The 16,144-nt window shown below is 40.7% G+C and overlaps 1 protein-coding gene across 2 annotated transcripts in view; it reads right to left on the reverse strand.

The window, feature by feature from the left end:
* Positions 1 to 16,144, reverse strand: part of CTPS2 (CTP synthase 2) — a 150,837-nt gene that overhangs the window by 116,259 nt on the left and 18,434 nt on the right. For both annotated transcript variants that reach the window (XM_075263671.1, XM_075263670.1), the window contains 3 exons: positions 15,398 to 15,514; positions 8,736 to 8,819; positions 7,570 to 7,650 (listed from right to left, as the gene is read on the reverse strand). In XM_075263671.1, coding sequence (XP_075119772.1) covers positions 7,570 to 7,650; positions 8,736 to 8,819; positions 15,398 to 15,514 — 282 coding nt within the window. The remainder of the gene's footprint in view (positions 1 to 7,569; positions 7,651 to 8,735; positions 8,820 to 15,397; positions 15,515 to 16,144) is intronic.

Here is a 16,144-nt window from a genome sequence, read left to right on the forward strand (position 1 = left end):
GGCTGCAAATGGAGAATTCTGTATTCACGTTAAGCGGCCGCCAGACACAATGTACCGCACAATGCATATAAAACACCAGGACGGAAACTGCAAGAAGAGACCCTGACTGTATAGTCAGCACAATGTACAAACATACAAAATATTTTGCCAAAAATACACGAGCGCTGCTCAATAAAGTGTGATTTCGCCCCCCAAAAAATTACAACTTTATTTAAATTCTATTCCGCCTTCGCCACTTTGCTGGCATAAATGATGTTGGAAATCTGCACCAGTTATGAACTGGCATATATATTTCCGCTGCAATCGGATAACCCAGCAGAGGAGGCGCCTTATTTATGTGTGTGTGTGTGGGGGGGGGGGTGCACTTTGTCATAAATGAGGTGAACCCTCCACCCGCACAGGGATTATGGAGACTGGTGACTTCATAAATCTTCCTCTTTTTAGGAGGTTTAAGAGGTTTTTAGGAGTCGGGTTCAGAGCGATTTTACATCTAGAAATTAGATTTTTGTATTAGCGGCAATAGCTGAATTTGACTACCGCAGGCCACAACCACTTTTTAAGGAATATCTCAAATATTGGACAGATGCAAATCTGTCAAACAATGACGTAAAAGGATGATGAATATGGTTAATTATTTATAGACATTATTAGCAATATATTATCTAATTTTTTATGCAAATCAGTTAATAAATTCTAAAGGCTTTTGCAGATAATAAAAATAGATCACTTACCGTACATACTCGAGTATAAGCCGACCCGAATATAAGCCGGCCCCCCTAATTTTACCACAAAAAAAACTGTGAAAACTTATTGACTCGAGTATAAGCCGAGGGGGGAAATGCAGCAGCTACTGGAACATTTCAGAAATTAAGATGGTCGGAGTTTTTGGGTGCAGTAGATGCTGGGTGCTGGGGAACGGGAGGGGGTGTTTTGGCTATCTGTCTGCCCCTTCCCTGAGCTTGAGGACTGCTTCCCCCCCCACTTGGAAATCAGTCTGGCTGAATATTGGGTATCTGCAGTGCTCCTATTAACCCCTTCCCAACGGAACAGGAGCACTGCAGATCCCCTATATTCAGTAGACTGGGCACTGTCAGACACAGGGAAACCTAATGTGTATGTGTTTCACAGTCATTTTCTACTTTTGTGTTTATTCTAGGAAAGATGAATTTAGAACTTTTAATTTTTTTTTAAAGCTTCTTTTTTTCCCCACTATGTTATGGGAGATTTTATACATTGATATTGCTGCTGGACATAGACCTCCTCCCCTAAAAAAAAAAAAAAAAAAAAAAATTTTTTTTTTTGGATGACTCGAATATAAGCCGAGGGGGGCTTTTTCAGCACAAAATCTGTGCTGAAAAATTCGGCTTGTACTCAAGTATATACGGTATATAAAGGTAGAGCTAGGTGGTCAGTACCACTGTTTATTATGAATTTTTTTTACCTCCTATAGGCCTAAAAAGAGACCCCAGAGTATAATAAAGTAGCCCTGGTTCAGATATGTTCAATCCGAACAAAACTGCCAAGTGAATTTCGCAAGGCAAATCTCATGAGGTTTGCCTGACACATACTCCTACTTCAAAAAGGATGCGGTTTTTAAAAGGGGCATGGCCTAAATAATCGCCATTCATAATCGTATCTAGGTAAAAGGCCCAACTGATTTAGGTCACAATCCCACAGCCCTACTTTTAATCCATATGCAAATTAGTTGTTCACTGCTCCCAGGGAAGAGGAAAGGTGATGTCACTTATCGTCACTTATCAGCATTATCTTCTTCAGTCGACAATTTATGCCACCCCCTTACATAAAAACTGCCTGTCCCAATGTGTGGGAACCACATACGTAAACAAGCCTTCAGGTAGAAGCAGCCACACCCCGGGTGCACTAGTGTTTGGGGTTGGTTCACACTAGCGCTTGTATTCCATCCGCAAGGAGTCCACATGGAGACCCCCCTCCCCCTGAACGGAATACCAACGCTAATGCAAGCGCTGTGCAGTTAAGCACACGGAGCCCATAGATTATAATGGGCTCCGTGTGCTTGCCGCGCACTGCCCACACAATTCATTCGTGCGGGCAGTGCGCGGCAAGCACATGGATCCCATTATAGTCTATGGGCTCCATGTGTTTTGCAAGCACATCGCTTGCAATTGCGATTGCATTCCGTCCAGCGGGGTCTCCATGCGGACGGAATACAAGCACTAGTGTGAACCAACCCTAAGGAGAAAGCTGGATACAAATTCCTGATAATCCAGCAGTGTTGCGAAAAGAGAAATGTCTCTCTATAGGGCAGATGTCTCTCTGCTTTGAGGAGCTCTCCGCTTCTTCCAACTCCCCTTAGACGTCTATTGTACAGATTTGATCAGTAGCAGAAGGAGCCAAATAATTGGAAAAACAGGAACTTTTCTTTTCGAAAGTATATTCTAAAGTTCATCTTCACCTGCAGCATGGATTTATTAAAAAAAAAAAAATCTAACTTTAGTTACACTTTTGTTAAATATTAATATTGTAGTATATTAATCATTAAAAAAAATGTAAGCCTGCTTAAACCTAAACTGTGAAAAATTATATTTAAGAGGGAACATTTATCTCTAGTAAAGGGAACTGGAGCCTGACAAAATGGAGAAGGAAAGTAATTTTTCTATTAAAAATAAATAAATCTTTATTCTTTGTAAGAAAACACTCATGGAAGCAAAAAATAAGTTTAAGAATCAATAGTTTCACTTTTTTTTTTGCTTTCAAATTCCAGAGAAAACATTTGCAACCTGACCCGAGCAGCAATCCCTTGCATACTGCATACAATAGCTGAGGAGAGACTGAGTTCTTACAGTCTGCGCTGTCCCATGGCACAATCGCACTACATGCTGAAGACAAAAATCTTCTTATGTAGCGGGCAACAAATGGAGAGAAAGCTATAGACAAACTCCATCAATTCGACAGCAAAACAGGACAAAAAAAAATAAAAAAAAGCTTTTTTTTTTTTTTTTTTTTTTGCAGAAGCACAATGCTCAACATTATTCCTACAGACTTGGCACGAACCGTCAGCCAGACTGATATTCAGGAGAGCAATAATTGAGCCAGGCAGCTATTTATTGCACGATTCAGTTAATGTGTTTTTGCGCGCCAGTTAATGACATGCTACATAAAATACTAAATGAAATTGTGAGGCTTTTGTCAAGACTTTGCTGAATTTATAAAGTTAATTAGAAAAAAAAAACCTAAGTTTGGAGCAATATGGTGGCTCAGAGGTTAGCACTGCAGCCTTGCAGTGCTGGAGTCCTGGGTTCGAATCCTGCCTGGAACATCATCTGCAAGGAGTTTGTATGGTCTCCCCGAGTTTGCGTGGATTTCCTCCCATTCTACACAGACATACTGATAGGTAAAAAAAAAATGTACTTTGTGATCCCTATATGGGGCTCACAATTTACATTAAAAAAAAACAACAACAAAAAAAAAAAGTTTATACTAAAGGTATAAAAAGGTATAAAATGCAGCCATATGTTCTGTATCCCCTCCACCCACCCCCTTATTTTGAAAATCAATAAAGAATGTTGAATTAAAATACAGCCATATGGTTGGTCGCCTCAAACCATTAGAGATTCAATAATTAGAATTCTGTTTTTAGCTAAAACCACGTCGGAATAACCTTAAGGCTCAGGCTCCACGATGCGGAAACGCAGCTTCTTTTGTTGCAGATTTTGTTGCAGTTTTTTGAGCCAAAGTCAGGAGCGGACTAAACAGAACGGAGAAGTATAAGAACTTCCTATATATTTCCCATTCCCTCTGTAGCCATTCTTGGCTTTGGCTCAAAAAAGCGCAGCAAAACCTGCAACAAAAAAAATCTGCGTTTCCACACCGTGGGGCCTTTGCCTAAGAGAGAGTATTCTTCCCCTACCTTTAGATGTCTTCTCTGCACCACCATTCCTCAGATAACCAGGTTTTCGTCCATATGCTAATTAGTTTTCTCACGGCACTGGGGGCGTCCCATGTGCTGCGAGAAAACTATCCAGTGCTGCCTTCTTCTGTTCGCCGCTTCCACCTCTTCTTTCCTCTTCAGCCACAGGAAAAATGGCCGACTGCGCATGTCTGTCGGCCATTTTCACGTGGCCTCTCCCATTCGGCCACAGGAAAATGGCAACAGACACATGCAGTTGAGACTTTTTGAAGAAGATGTGATGGGACAAGGAAGAGGAGGTGGAGGTGGTGAACAAGAAGAAGGCGGCGCTGGACGCCCCCAGTGCTGCGAGAAAACTAATTATCATATGGACGAAAACTGGGATATCTAAGGTACGGCGACGCGGAGAAGACATCTAAAGGTAGGGGAAGAATAGCCTTTCTTAAGGCTATTCCAACGTGGGTTTAGCTAAAAACGAGATTCTAATGTTTGAATCCCTTTAAATTGGATGCTCGTATAGACAGGACAGGAATGTAATAAAGTAAGTAATACTTTCAGCTCTTTGGAGATGTCAATTCATTGGCATAAACTCTAAGACTAAAGGGATTGTCTTCTTGCAAATATCCTACTAAACTCTTTAAGGCTAAGGCCCCACATTGCAGAGACGCAGCTTTTTTCACTGCAGATTTTGCTGCATTTTTTAGAGCCAAAGACAAGAATGTCTGCAAAACGAACAGAAAATATATAGGAAGTTCTTATACAGTACATCTACTTTCTGCTCAATCCACTGTGGGCTTTGGCTCAAAAAACTGCAACATGGGGCCTCAGCCTAAAAAGATCTTACCACCATAAATAGTAAAGGGGTGGTCTGGTAGATTTTTTTTTTTTTTTTTTTTTTATAGGCCTAGAGTACCACAAGAAAAGTTGTCATACTTACCCCTACTGTGGTTATGCTAGGTTTACACTATAGCAGTAACAAATGGAGTCCTTCAATGGACTTTAATGGGTTCCATTGGTAGTCCATGGCTTTAAAATTGAAACCGTTCTCTTTTCCTAAACTTTCAGGTAGATTCTGCAACAGAGTCTCCAATAGAAACTCCGGCGCAGATGTGAACGGAGCCTTACTCGTCTCTGCCAGTGACTGAATGACATTCTCGGTGTGTTGGGAGGGACCAGGAAGCAGAGACGAGTGGAGGGAGCATCAGGACAGGAGTGGTGGGTATGAGTAAAGGTGAGTATATCTTGCCCTGCTTTGTTACGCCACTTTAACCAATTCAGTGGTATACAGATTACGGATCTACCATTGATGGTATTTCAATCAACGTGCCATCCATGTTCAAGGCAGAAAAAAACCTTTAGGTTAAGGCCACACACAGCAAATACTCTGATTCCACAGTCCCCAATAGCTTTCAACCTCTGCTGCAAAGCATGAAATCTGTAGGTAAAACCCGCAGCAATACCTGAAGTCATACTGTGGGTTTTATAGCAGCAGAATGGGGAGTGAAAGTGATTTTTGTGCTACTATACTGGAAGTGGCAAATGATTTCAGTGTATAATGTTATTACTCTACACATAGATATTGACAGCCAGACTTTTCATTACCTGTTGCATATACAGTTAGGTCTAGAAATATTTGGACAGCGACACCATCTTCATGACTCGGCCTCTGCTGTCACCACATTGGATTTGTAATGAAACAACTGAGATACAGGTACAATTGAAGTGCAGACTTTCAGGTTTAATACAAGGGGTTGAACAAAAATATCCTGTGTAACATTTAGGAGTTGCAACCATTTTTCTACAAAGCCTCCCTATTCTGGGGCTCAAAAGTAATAAGACAAATTAACATTCCCATAAATGAAATGTTCATTTTTAATATATTGTAGAGAATCCTTTGCGGGCAATGACTGCCTGTAGTCTGGAACCTATGGATATCACCAAACGCTGGGTTCCTCTTTTGTGGTGCTTTGCCAGGCCTTTACTGTAGTTGTCAGTTTTTGCTTGTTTGTGGGTCTTTCTGCCATAGTTTTGTTTTAAGCAAGTGAAATTCATGCTCGATCGGGTTGAAACCTAGTGACTGACTCAGCTATTGCAGAATATTACATTTTTTTGCCTGTCCAATGAACTTTGCTGCATTTAGTTGAATCGGAGTACAAAGTCTATCACTGTACGATTCAGAATTCACTGGCTACTTGACTCCTGTGTCACATCACCAATAAACACTAGTGACTCAGTGCCATTGGAAGCCATGCATGACCATGTCAGCACACCGCCTCCACCATGTTTTACTAAAGATGTGGTGTTCTTTGGATCATGAGCCATTCCAAGCCTTCTCCATACTATCTTCTAATATGGGGTCCATGTGCTTTGACAGCACATCGCTTCCAATTGTGATTGTATTCCAGCCAGGGGTTGTCCATGCAGACTCCTTCCGAACAGAATACAAGCGCTAGTGTGAACCAACCCTTAGATGCTGATACGCCTACTTCCTGGAGAGTGTTCTTCACTTAGGTGGAAGTTAAGAGGTTTTACTTCATCTTGCAAAGGATTTTACAATCATCTAACACTGTAGTCTTCGGTGGACGTCAAGACCTTTTTGAGTTCCCGAGCTCACCAGTGCGCTATTTTTTACCAGAATGTACCAAACTGTTGATTTGGCCACTCCGAACATTGCTTCTATCTCTCTGATGGATTTCATTTCTTTCAGCCTAATGATGGTCTGTTTTACTTCCACTGAGAGCTCTTTGACCTCATGTGGTGGGTTCGCAGCAACAGCTTCCAAATGCAAATGTTACACATGGAATCAACTCCAGACCTTGTTAATTGATTGATTAATTAATTAATTAATTAACAAGGGAATAGCCCATGTAGTGCATTAAGAAGCTTTTGAGAATACTGTCCAATTACTTTTGGTCCCTAGAAAATATAGGCAGCTACAGGTTACAGAGCTGTTAGACCTAAACCGTTCCTCCAATTAGAATGTGAATACCCTTAAATTAAAGCAGAGAGTCTGCACTTTAAGCCCGTATTGATTATATGCAAGATAGTTATATAATTTCGTAAATAGCTAAAATGCCAAAACCTGTGTCACTGTCCAAATATTTCTGGACCTAATTGTATAGTGGCTACATGTTATGAAGCAAGGTATAGAAATTGTCAACATTCACATTAGTCCCTGTCAACAGTGGGGCTCATAATCTAGGGGTTATCTAGGGGACAACAACAACAAAAAAAAAAAAAAAAGCTTACCAATACTACTTAATAATACATAGTTATGATCCCCCGAAGCCCCGATGGTTACCTTTGCAGGGATGTGCTAGAATTGTATGAGCGCTGCTTACAATGTATCTGCTCCAGTTCTTACTAACCTCACCGACTCCCGTCTACTCCAGCCACAGGTCCATGGAGTAGAGTGGAGTTGGTCATGTGACCGAAAGTCCGAGTTCCAGAAAGGGAGGCAGAGTAACGAGAGTTCTGGCCTCCCCAGCTGCCTTCTGAAAATTCAACTTCAGGGCTTTGGAGGACATGCCTATACGTGCTTTATTATTCCCCGGATAACCCCTTTAACCTACCAATATGTTTTTGACATTTGAGAGGACAGCAGTGAACCTGAAGGGAACTTACACAACTTTGAGAAGATTTATTCTTATTGTCAGACAAGTATTAAATAAATAACTGACCTGTTCTGGCTCCACATGACAGAACATTGAAATCTTCTGTTTCACGGCCATCTCAATGGGTTTGGTACTTCTACACACAATCTGTCAAGAATGAATGTTAACAGTCAGAGCCCCCCATTTGTCCACTTAACCATATACATACACATGCTGAGCAACCTCACAAATCTCATTCTCCAGTTACAGGGATAAACACTGCTGAGTTCCTTCACCCAATGGTTGGTTGTGCTGTGAATTACAGCTTGTCCTGCTTGCATAGTGAAATATATTATTGAATTAGTTTTATGAGGAAATAGAGTACTGTACATTGTAAGCTGTGATATTCACAAAATTTTCAGTCCTTCGCACACAGACAGGTTTGTGTAGGATGTAAGAAGAATCATCCCCTCCCCTCTCTATTCACTGTGTGAAGATAGAACAGAAATTACCCCTCCAGACGTCTTGCTTATCTAACGTATCTATGGAGGGACTTTCCGGGTAACAAAGAAGTGAACTGCAAATTAGCTAAAAGCCAGACACTTACAGCAGGAACCTTACAGAGATTTTTCAGGAAGAAAGCACCCACATTTTTAATTAAGTACAAGGACAATGGAAGAATCCAACAGGAATCACCATTGTCCTGGTATTGATCTCAATGCCTTTGGGCTCTACTGCACTTCAAGTAGTTGTGAATTTTTCACAACTCAACGTCATTGATCTACTATTATCTGAGTATTCTTTACCTTGAAGTACTTCACCATGCAGCTCGGCGCGGTCTCTTTTTTTCCTTGAGCATATTTTTAATTAAAGTGCATTACATTTTGGTCCAGAATCACATTCTCTAAGAAATGAGACTAAGTTGTCTGAAAAGTTAGTGATCATTTAACCAAATTTAAGCAAATAAAGATGAACACACAGGTTGGCCATTGACGGAAAAAAATGGGGTCCACTGGTTTCTGCAGATAACCGCTTTTTAAGCAGGCAGGGTCTTTGTCGGGCTCTAAAACACTAGTGTGAAGCTAGTGTTAAGAAAAACACATGTGTTGGAAGTTGCATTGGAGTTACAGATGTCTAGAAGATCTTGTAGTTTATAGGTGAATATTTGATACATTTCACCACCATTTAGCCCTTTTCCCACCACCCAATCAACCAGTCTCTCTCTAAAACGATAGAGGATTTACAGGACTTACCAAGTCTGGAGATAATCCCAGACCCCTTAGTGCTCGGACGCTGTTCTGTGTTGGTTTGGTCTTTTGCTCTCCTGTAGCTGTGGGCTAAACAAAAGATTTAAGTTATTATCATGATGTATTATAGTCAGGCACAAGTCACTTATACCACAGTACAGCCCTCACTGGGAATAAATCCTGATACTATTCACCTTTATGTAGGTACCTCAGCAATGCTTGTATCTTCCGCCGTATGGATCTAACTACAGCTTGTATTCTTCTGACAGAGAATGATGGAAACTTCCCTGCTATCGCTTAAATTTTAATTATATTTCTCACTAGTATGGAGTCAGTACACCTTTAATACCTATAGACCAAACTCTTGATTAACCAATATCTATTCCTCATGTCCTCCTTCCATACAGATTGCATGCTGGGCTGAGTGTGCATGTGTGACAATAACTACATATGTTGCTGATATTTTTGGCTATGGCTTCACTGTGAGAATATATCTTATGCAGCATATATATATATATATATATATATATATATATATATATATATATATATATATATACGGCATAAGATACAGTCCTATGAAAAAGTTTGGGCACCCCTATTAATCTTAATCATTTTTTGTTCTAAATATTTTGGTGTTTGCAACAGCCATTTCAGTTTGATATATCTAATAACTGATGGACACAGTAATATTTCAGGATTGAAATGAGGTTTATTGTACTAACAGAAAATGTGCAATATGCATTAAACCAAAATTTGACCGGTGCAAAAGTATGGGCACCCTTATCATTTTATTGATTTGAATTCCCCTAACTACTTTTTACTGACTTACTGAAGCACAAAATTGGTTTTGTAACCTCAGTGAGCTTTGAACTTCATAGCCAGATGTATCCAATCATAAGAAAAGGTATTTAAGGTGGCCAATTGCAAGTTGATCTCCTATTTGAATCTCCTCTGAAGAGTGGCATCATGGGCTACTCAAAACAACTCTCAAATGATCTGAAAACAAAGATTGTTCAACATAGTTGTTCAGGGGAAGGATACAAAAAGTTGTCTCATAGATTTAACTTGTCAGTTTCCACTGTGAGGAACATAGTAAGGAAATGGAAGACCACAGGGACAGTTCTTGTTAAGCCCAGAAGTGGCAGGCCAAGAAAAATATCAGAAAGGCAGAGAAGAAGAATGGTGAGAACAGTCAAGGACAATCCACAGACCACCTCCAAAGAGCTGCAGCATCATCTTGCTGCAGATGGTGTCACTGTGCATCGGTAACAATACAGTGCACTTTGCACAAATAGAAGCTGTATGGGAGAGTGATGAGAAAGAAGCCGTTTCTGCACGTACGCCACAAATAGAGTTGCCTGAGGTATGAAAAAGCACATTTGGACAAGGCAGCTTCATTTTGGAAACAAAAATTGAGTTGTTTGGTTATAAAAAAAGGCGTTATGCATGGCGTCCAAAAAGAAACAGCATTCCAAGAAAAACACATGCTACCCACTGTAAAATTTGGTGGAGGTTCCATCATGCTTTGGGGCTGTGTGGCCAATGCCGGCATCGGGAATCTTGTTAAAGTTGAGAGTCGCATGGATTCCACTCAGTATCAGCAGATTCTTGAGAATAACGTTCAAGAATCAGTGACGAAGTTGAAGTTACGCCGGGGATGGATATTTCAGCAAGACAATGATCCAAAACACCGCTCCAAATCCTCAGGCATTCATGCAGAGGAACAATTACAATGTTCTGGAATGGCCATCCCAGTCCCCAGACCTGAATATCATTGAACATCTGTGGGATGATTTGAAGCGGGCTGTCCATGCTCGGCGACCATCTAACTTAACTGAACTTGAATTGTTTGTCCAAAATACCTTTATCCAGGATCCAGGAACTGATTAAAAGCTACAGGAAGCGACTAGAGGCTGTTATCTTTGCAAAAGGAGGATCTACTAAATATTAATGTCACTTTTCTGTTGAGGTGCCCATACTTTTGCACCGGTCAAATTTTGGTTTAATGCATATTGCACATTTTCTGTTAGTACAATAAACCTCATTTCAATCCTGAAATATTACTGTGTCCATCAGTTATTAGATATATCAAACTGAAATGGCTGTTATAAACACCAAAATATTTAGAACTAAAAATGATTAAGATTAATAGGGGTGCCCAAACTTTTTCATAGGACTGTAGATCGATATTCTCACAGTGAAGACAGAATAGATCTAGTCTACAGGGGTGGTGGGGAAACCCTTAAAGTCTTTGTGATCTGTTGCAACATGTCTTGAGACACTATGCTATAGGTATCCATTATTAGCATTTGACCGATGTTTAATAACTCAGTCGTGTGTGTCCCACATATTGTAAGCCACAAGGGCATTCCAATACGATAATGTACGAGGATGAGTAATCTAGACACGTCTTAATGGAAAATGTTTCCCCTGTGGATCGGCTGGGTATTTCAGTGACGTAGTGCGGCACTTGCATCTGCTATGACCGCATTTGATGCTCCCCTAGTTAAGGTTGCTGTTACCGATTGTCTTATCTGGTTTTCTTTTTGGACTAGAATATTCTTTACTGTTCTTGCCCTCCTATAAGTAATAGTCGGTACTCTGGAAAATGTTACTTTTAAGTGTTGGTCATTCAAAAGAATGGGCAAATGTTTACTGAGAATGGAGCGCATTTCTTTGTGTCCTCCATTGTGTGTGGTCAAGAAGTTATGTTCATTGTTAAAGTTCAGTTCTTTAGGTTTAGGAAACATTCTACTCGGGTTAGTGGTTCATCTTGTCCTTTATTACTTGTGGTGGGTAATTCTTTTCTTTAAATTTGTTTTTTAATATTTCAATTTGGTCCTGAAAATCTAAATTCTTAGAACAGTTTCTGCGGATTCTTTAAGACTGTCCGAATGGCACATTTAATTCCTACTTATGATAATGAATGCTTTGAAAGTCAAGTAGACTATTACAGTCAACTTGCTTAAGATGTGTTTTTATAGATATTTCATTTCCAGTCTCTACTAAAATGAGATCTAAATATTCGATCTCTCATACAATTGTTTTTCCAGAAAAGTTCAAGCCCCAATCGTTATCATTCAGATGGGCTGTGAAGTCATTAAAGGTTTCGGGTGTATACATGGTTGGTCTGAGATTCTGGTATAAAGGAGGTCTACTTTTAAGTGAATTGTACTCGCAGTTGTGAATCCTGGAGGTATCCCTAAAAAAAGGCACAGAGCTATTTAATATGGATGGTGAATCTGGCAAAGTAACTGCTTTTTCAATTTGAGCTAAAGGCAAAGGCGTATTGTAGAGTTGAAATAAACAAGGGAATTATCATTGGAAACATTGGTTTGGGGGAGGAGGGGGGGGGAGACACAGGACCCTTCTCTATTGGAGTTAGATGTTGCCATAGTTGATTTCATTGGATTAGAATTCCTGAATCTGGTCGGTGGAAGTGACAGGGAGCAGGATTCCAGACTTCCAGGGAAGAGAAGCTCTAAATCCAATGTTTTACCACTATTATCCTCCGTTCTTTCAGGTACTGATTTTTTGTTTTTTGTGTTCTACACAGCTTCTACACAGTCCAGTCACATTAACGTGACCACCTATCAAAATCCAGAATAACGGGGCCACACGGTGGCTCAGTGGTTAGCACTGCAGCCCTGGAGTCCTCGGTTCAAATCCTGCCAATGGCAAAAAAACATCTGCAAGGAGTTTGTATGTTCTCCCTGTGTTTGCATGGACTTCCATCCCATACTCCAAAGACATACTGATAGGGAAAAAATGTACATTGTGAGCCCTATGTGCGCTCACAATCTACATAAAAAAAAAAACAACAAAAAAAAAACAGAATAACCATCTTTGGCAGAGCGATTACGAGGTTGAGCATCCATGGCGTGGACAACCCCATCGAGGTGTTCCCACAGATTCTCGATTGGGTTCAAGTCCGGGGAATTTGCTGGTGATGGGATTACGGTAAACTCATCCTGGTGCCCCTCGAACCACGCATGTACACTGCGAGCTTTATGACACGTCGCATTGTCCTGCTGGTAGATGCCATCATCCTGACGAAAAACAATTCGCATGTAGGGGTGAAAATGGTCCGCAAGGATAGATGCATACTTGTGTTGCTCCATCGTGCCTTCCACAATGATGAGTGCACCCAGATGGCTGATGACATGTGCCTTCTGCGATTGGTTATTTAACGTTGACATCAAAAGTAGGCGGTGGTCACATTAATATGACTGGACTGTGTATTTCTTTATATCTTCCCTCAGGTTGTTCCTATTGAAGGAGAGGCGCTGTGCAGTTCACCAGTCTGCTGTCACTCCTATTACTTATACACGCACTCCCCCGTCCATTGCAGCAGCTTCTGTCTGGAACAGTTGATCTGTATTACCCCTAAATCAGATGACTGGCGTATCCATAAACACATTGGCACGATCAGTGAGCGTGCTGGATGACAATAAAACTGGACCTCATTATCTGTAATTTCTTCTTTCCAAATCCTCTAAAGACTTACTTCTATTCCTTTTGACTCGGTGTTAGTATTACCATCACACTCAAGAGACTTTACCTATCAGGTTTTAGGATTGGACGTTTTTAGTATTTGGAGTTAATGGTTTTTGCGCCTGAGATTGTATATAAGAGTCGCAGTCTCCGAGCACCTATTACCGCGGTAAATTGAATGTTCCATCAGAGAACAATAGCAGACGGTCCAGAGACTTCGTTTAATGTGGCGGTAAAGTACTAAACGGCTTGTTCATCCGTCCAATAAACAAGCGTGGGTTGTGAATTATTTACACATTATATCTGATACATGGCGGCGACTCTCTAGCCCAGCACCGTAGTCTGTACTTTCTTCTTGCACTCCGCTGACCCTGCTCTGAGCACTCTTTTGGAGTACCCTATATTTAAGATATCTCTTTTCTCTACCACTAGCTTAACGTTTCCTACTCACAGACAGACAAAGAGACAAACAACAGATTACAGTAAATTACATATTACATAACGCGGGATAACAAAGCGTCATATCTGTGGGTGAGCTGCAACATAAAAGGTGTCTTATATAAATTGAAAGCATAACAACTATAGACAATATAAAGGGATCTATTTTCTTAAAAAAGGACCTGACACGTCCTTTGTAGTAAAGACTTCTTAACCCTTTCCCACCACAGGCATTTTTTGATTTTCGCTTTTGACTTTTGGTTCCTAAAATGGTAAATAGGTTCTGTATTGTGAGGTGGGTGGTGTCACAAAGGAGCCGACAAGCGATATGACTGAGACTGTGGAATCAGACGTGGACAATGTCAGGGCTCAGTCTGCTCTGCCTGGGCCGCCATTTTCCGATGGTCTGTTACAGCGCTGTATCCGATGCCTGCGATAGGCAGAAGATGCAGAGAAGAGGAAGAGGGGAGTGAACACTAAAAGCCAAGCGGCGGTGGAAAGTAATGACACGGGGGTGCTCGGAGCACAGGGGAACGCCCCTGATACTCCGTGAGCATAGTTAGCATAACATAAGAAATGGACTTTATCAGAAACGGCGGGGAGAAGAATGCCATTAGTTAAAAAAAAGTGTTTTTCTAATGATAGACTCCCTTCAAGGGTACGTCAAATACAGGAAGAGTCTACTGCTGATTTTACACCACGCATAAAGGAGCAAAGTGGTGCAGTTTTTGCACCGAAATTCATAGGGTAACAAAAATCAAAATAGGGCTGCAGCAGGAAGGGGTTAAACTGGAAAGGGTAAAAGCCGCAGTGAAATTCTGCAGCATGAAGGGACATAGAAAAGCCTGCAAAGTATGCTATAGCTTTTTTTTTTGCATGGAGGAGGATGGGTTGATATCGTCGTCCTAATTAATTAGGCTGAGTGCCAGCAGTAAGGATATGACACCAGACACACTATTTTGGTATTAGTTCCTCTCTGATCCAAGAAGGAAATACTGCTGCACTTTTATTAAAACAACGTGGGGTTATAGTCGGTCACTGTTAGTATTATATCTACCTGTATATTTTGTGTACTATATGTAACCCCCAAATGTAAAGCACCATGGAATTAATGGTGCTATATAAATAAACAATAATAATAATAATAATAGTAGCAGAGAAAAGAAGTGATATAACAACAATATAAGTTTTCATATTCATTCCTGATTGGTATGGGACATCTCAATCAAACAGAAAAAGATTAAGCAGTGCCATATATAGCCAGCTACTCCCGGTCCTGCGCGGTAACCTTGGGGAGCTGTCTTCTGGCAGCAAGCCAAGCATTTGTTTTCCTTGCACCCATCCTGGATACAGGCGCCATCTTATCATATAACATTATACCAGTTTCAAGCATAAGCAACTTTATCTAGCATTCAGCTTTTAAGAATAACAATGTTTTTCATACATTACATGATTATAACCTTCACAGAGTGAAATATATAAAGGGATTTTATCTTTTTCATTAATGTATCAATACCCTTTTCTGAAGGGGGGGGCAACATATTTAGTGTTTTTTGTGGCTGTATACAACCTCCTTTTATTATTATTTGAATCAGAAGCCTGACCGATTTTACTTGCACTCCATAGTACTATAGAACTCAATAGGAAAAAACGAGTGCATCACTTATGCTTTAGGTTCCTTGTGGTGAAGAATCAGCTATAGTACATACTGTATACAGTAAAAGTATACTGACCTGAGGCACAAGGCTGACATGTATGTTACAGAAGTTCTCCCTCTTGGCTTTAAATTGGAACTGCCTGAAAGCTTCTATGAAAGCCATTCCCTCAATGTCTCCAATGGTCCCACCAAGCTAAAAGACAACACAGAAGATAGTTATTGCATATATATATGTGTGTGTGTGTTATTTTTGGGGGTCAATTAAAGAGGGCCTTTCATGTCCTCAGGCACGTGCGGTTTTATATACTGCTAGAAAGCCGACAGTGTGCTTTCTCGGTGTGGCTGGGTGGTAAGGAACGCCCCCTCTGACAATACAGAGGTACAGACAGTATTGTCAGGAGGGACGTTCCTAGTTAGACTGTCAGGAAGGCCCTTCTGACAGTGATGAGCTGTCGGTAAATGCACAGATATCTCTTTCCCCGGGGCACATAACAGGAAAGCCGACAGTTCACTGTCAGCTTACTAGTGGTATATAAAATCGCATGTGCCCGAAGACATGAGCTCTTTAACAAAATGAAGTAAAGGGTCCACCCAACATACTCCAATTTCTCATTACAATAATGCAACATAAAAGGAAACCCAATGACAGGCTGCAACACAAAGCACAACCACTGGGTGGCCACTCACAGACATACGGTATATAGGATAGCCATTATGATAAGAGTATTATTTTACTTTTTGGAAAATCTGATTATCTCATGACCCGCATCCCGGGATCTTTTAGGCAAGAAGAATAGTAAGCAGTGACATATCTGTAGAGACA

Source organism: Leptodactylus fuscus, chromosome 2, assembly GCF_031893055.1.
Source record: "Leptodactylus fuscus isolate aLepFus1 chromosome 2, aLepFus1.hap2, whole genome shotgun sequence".
NCBI lineage: Eukaryota > Metazoa > Chordata > Amphibia > Anura > Leptodactylidae > Leptodactylus > Leptodactylus fuscus.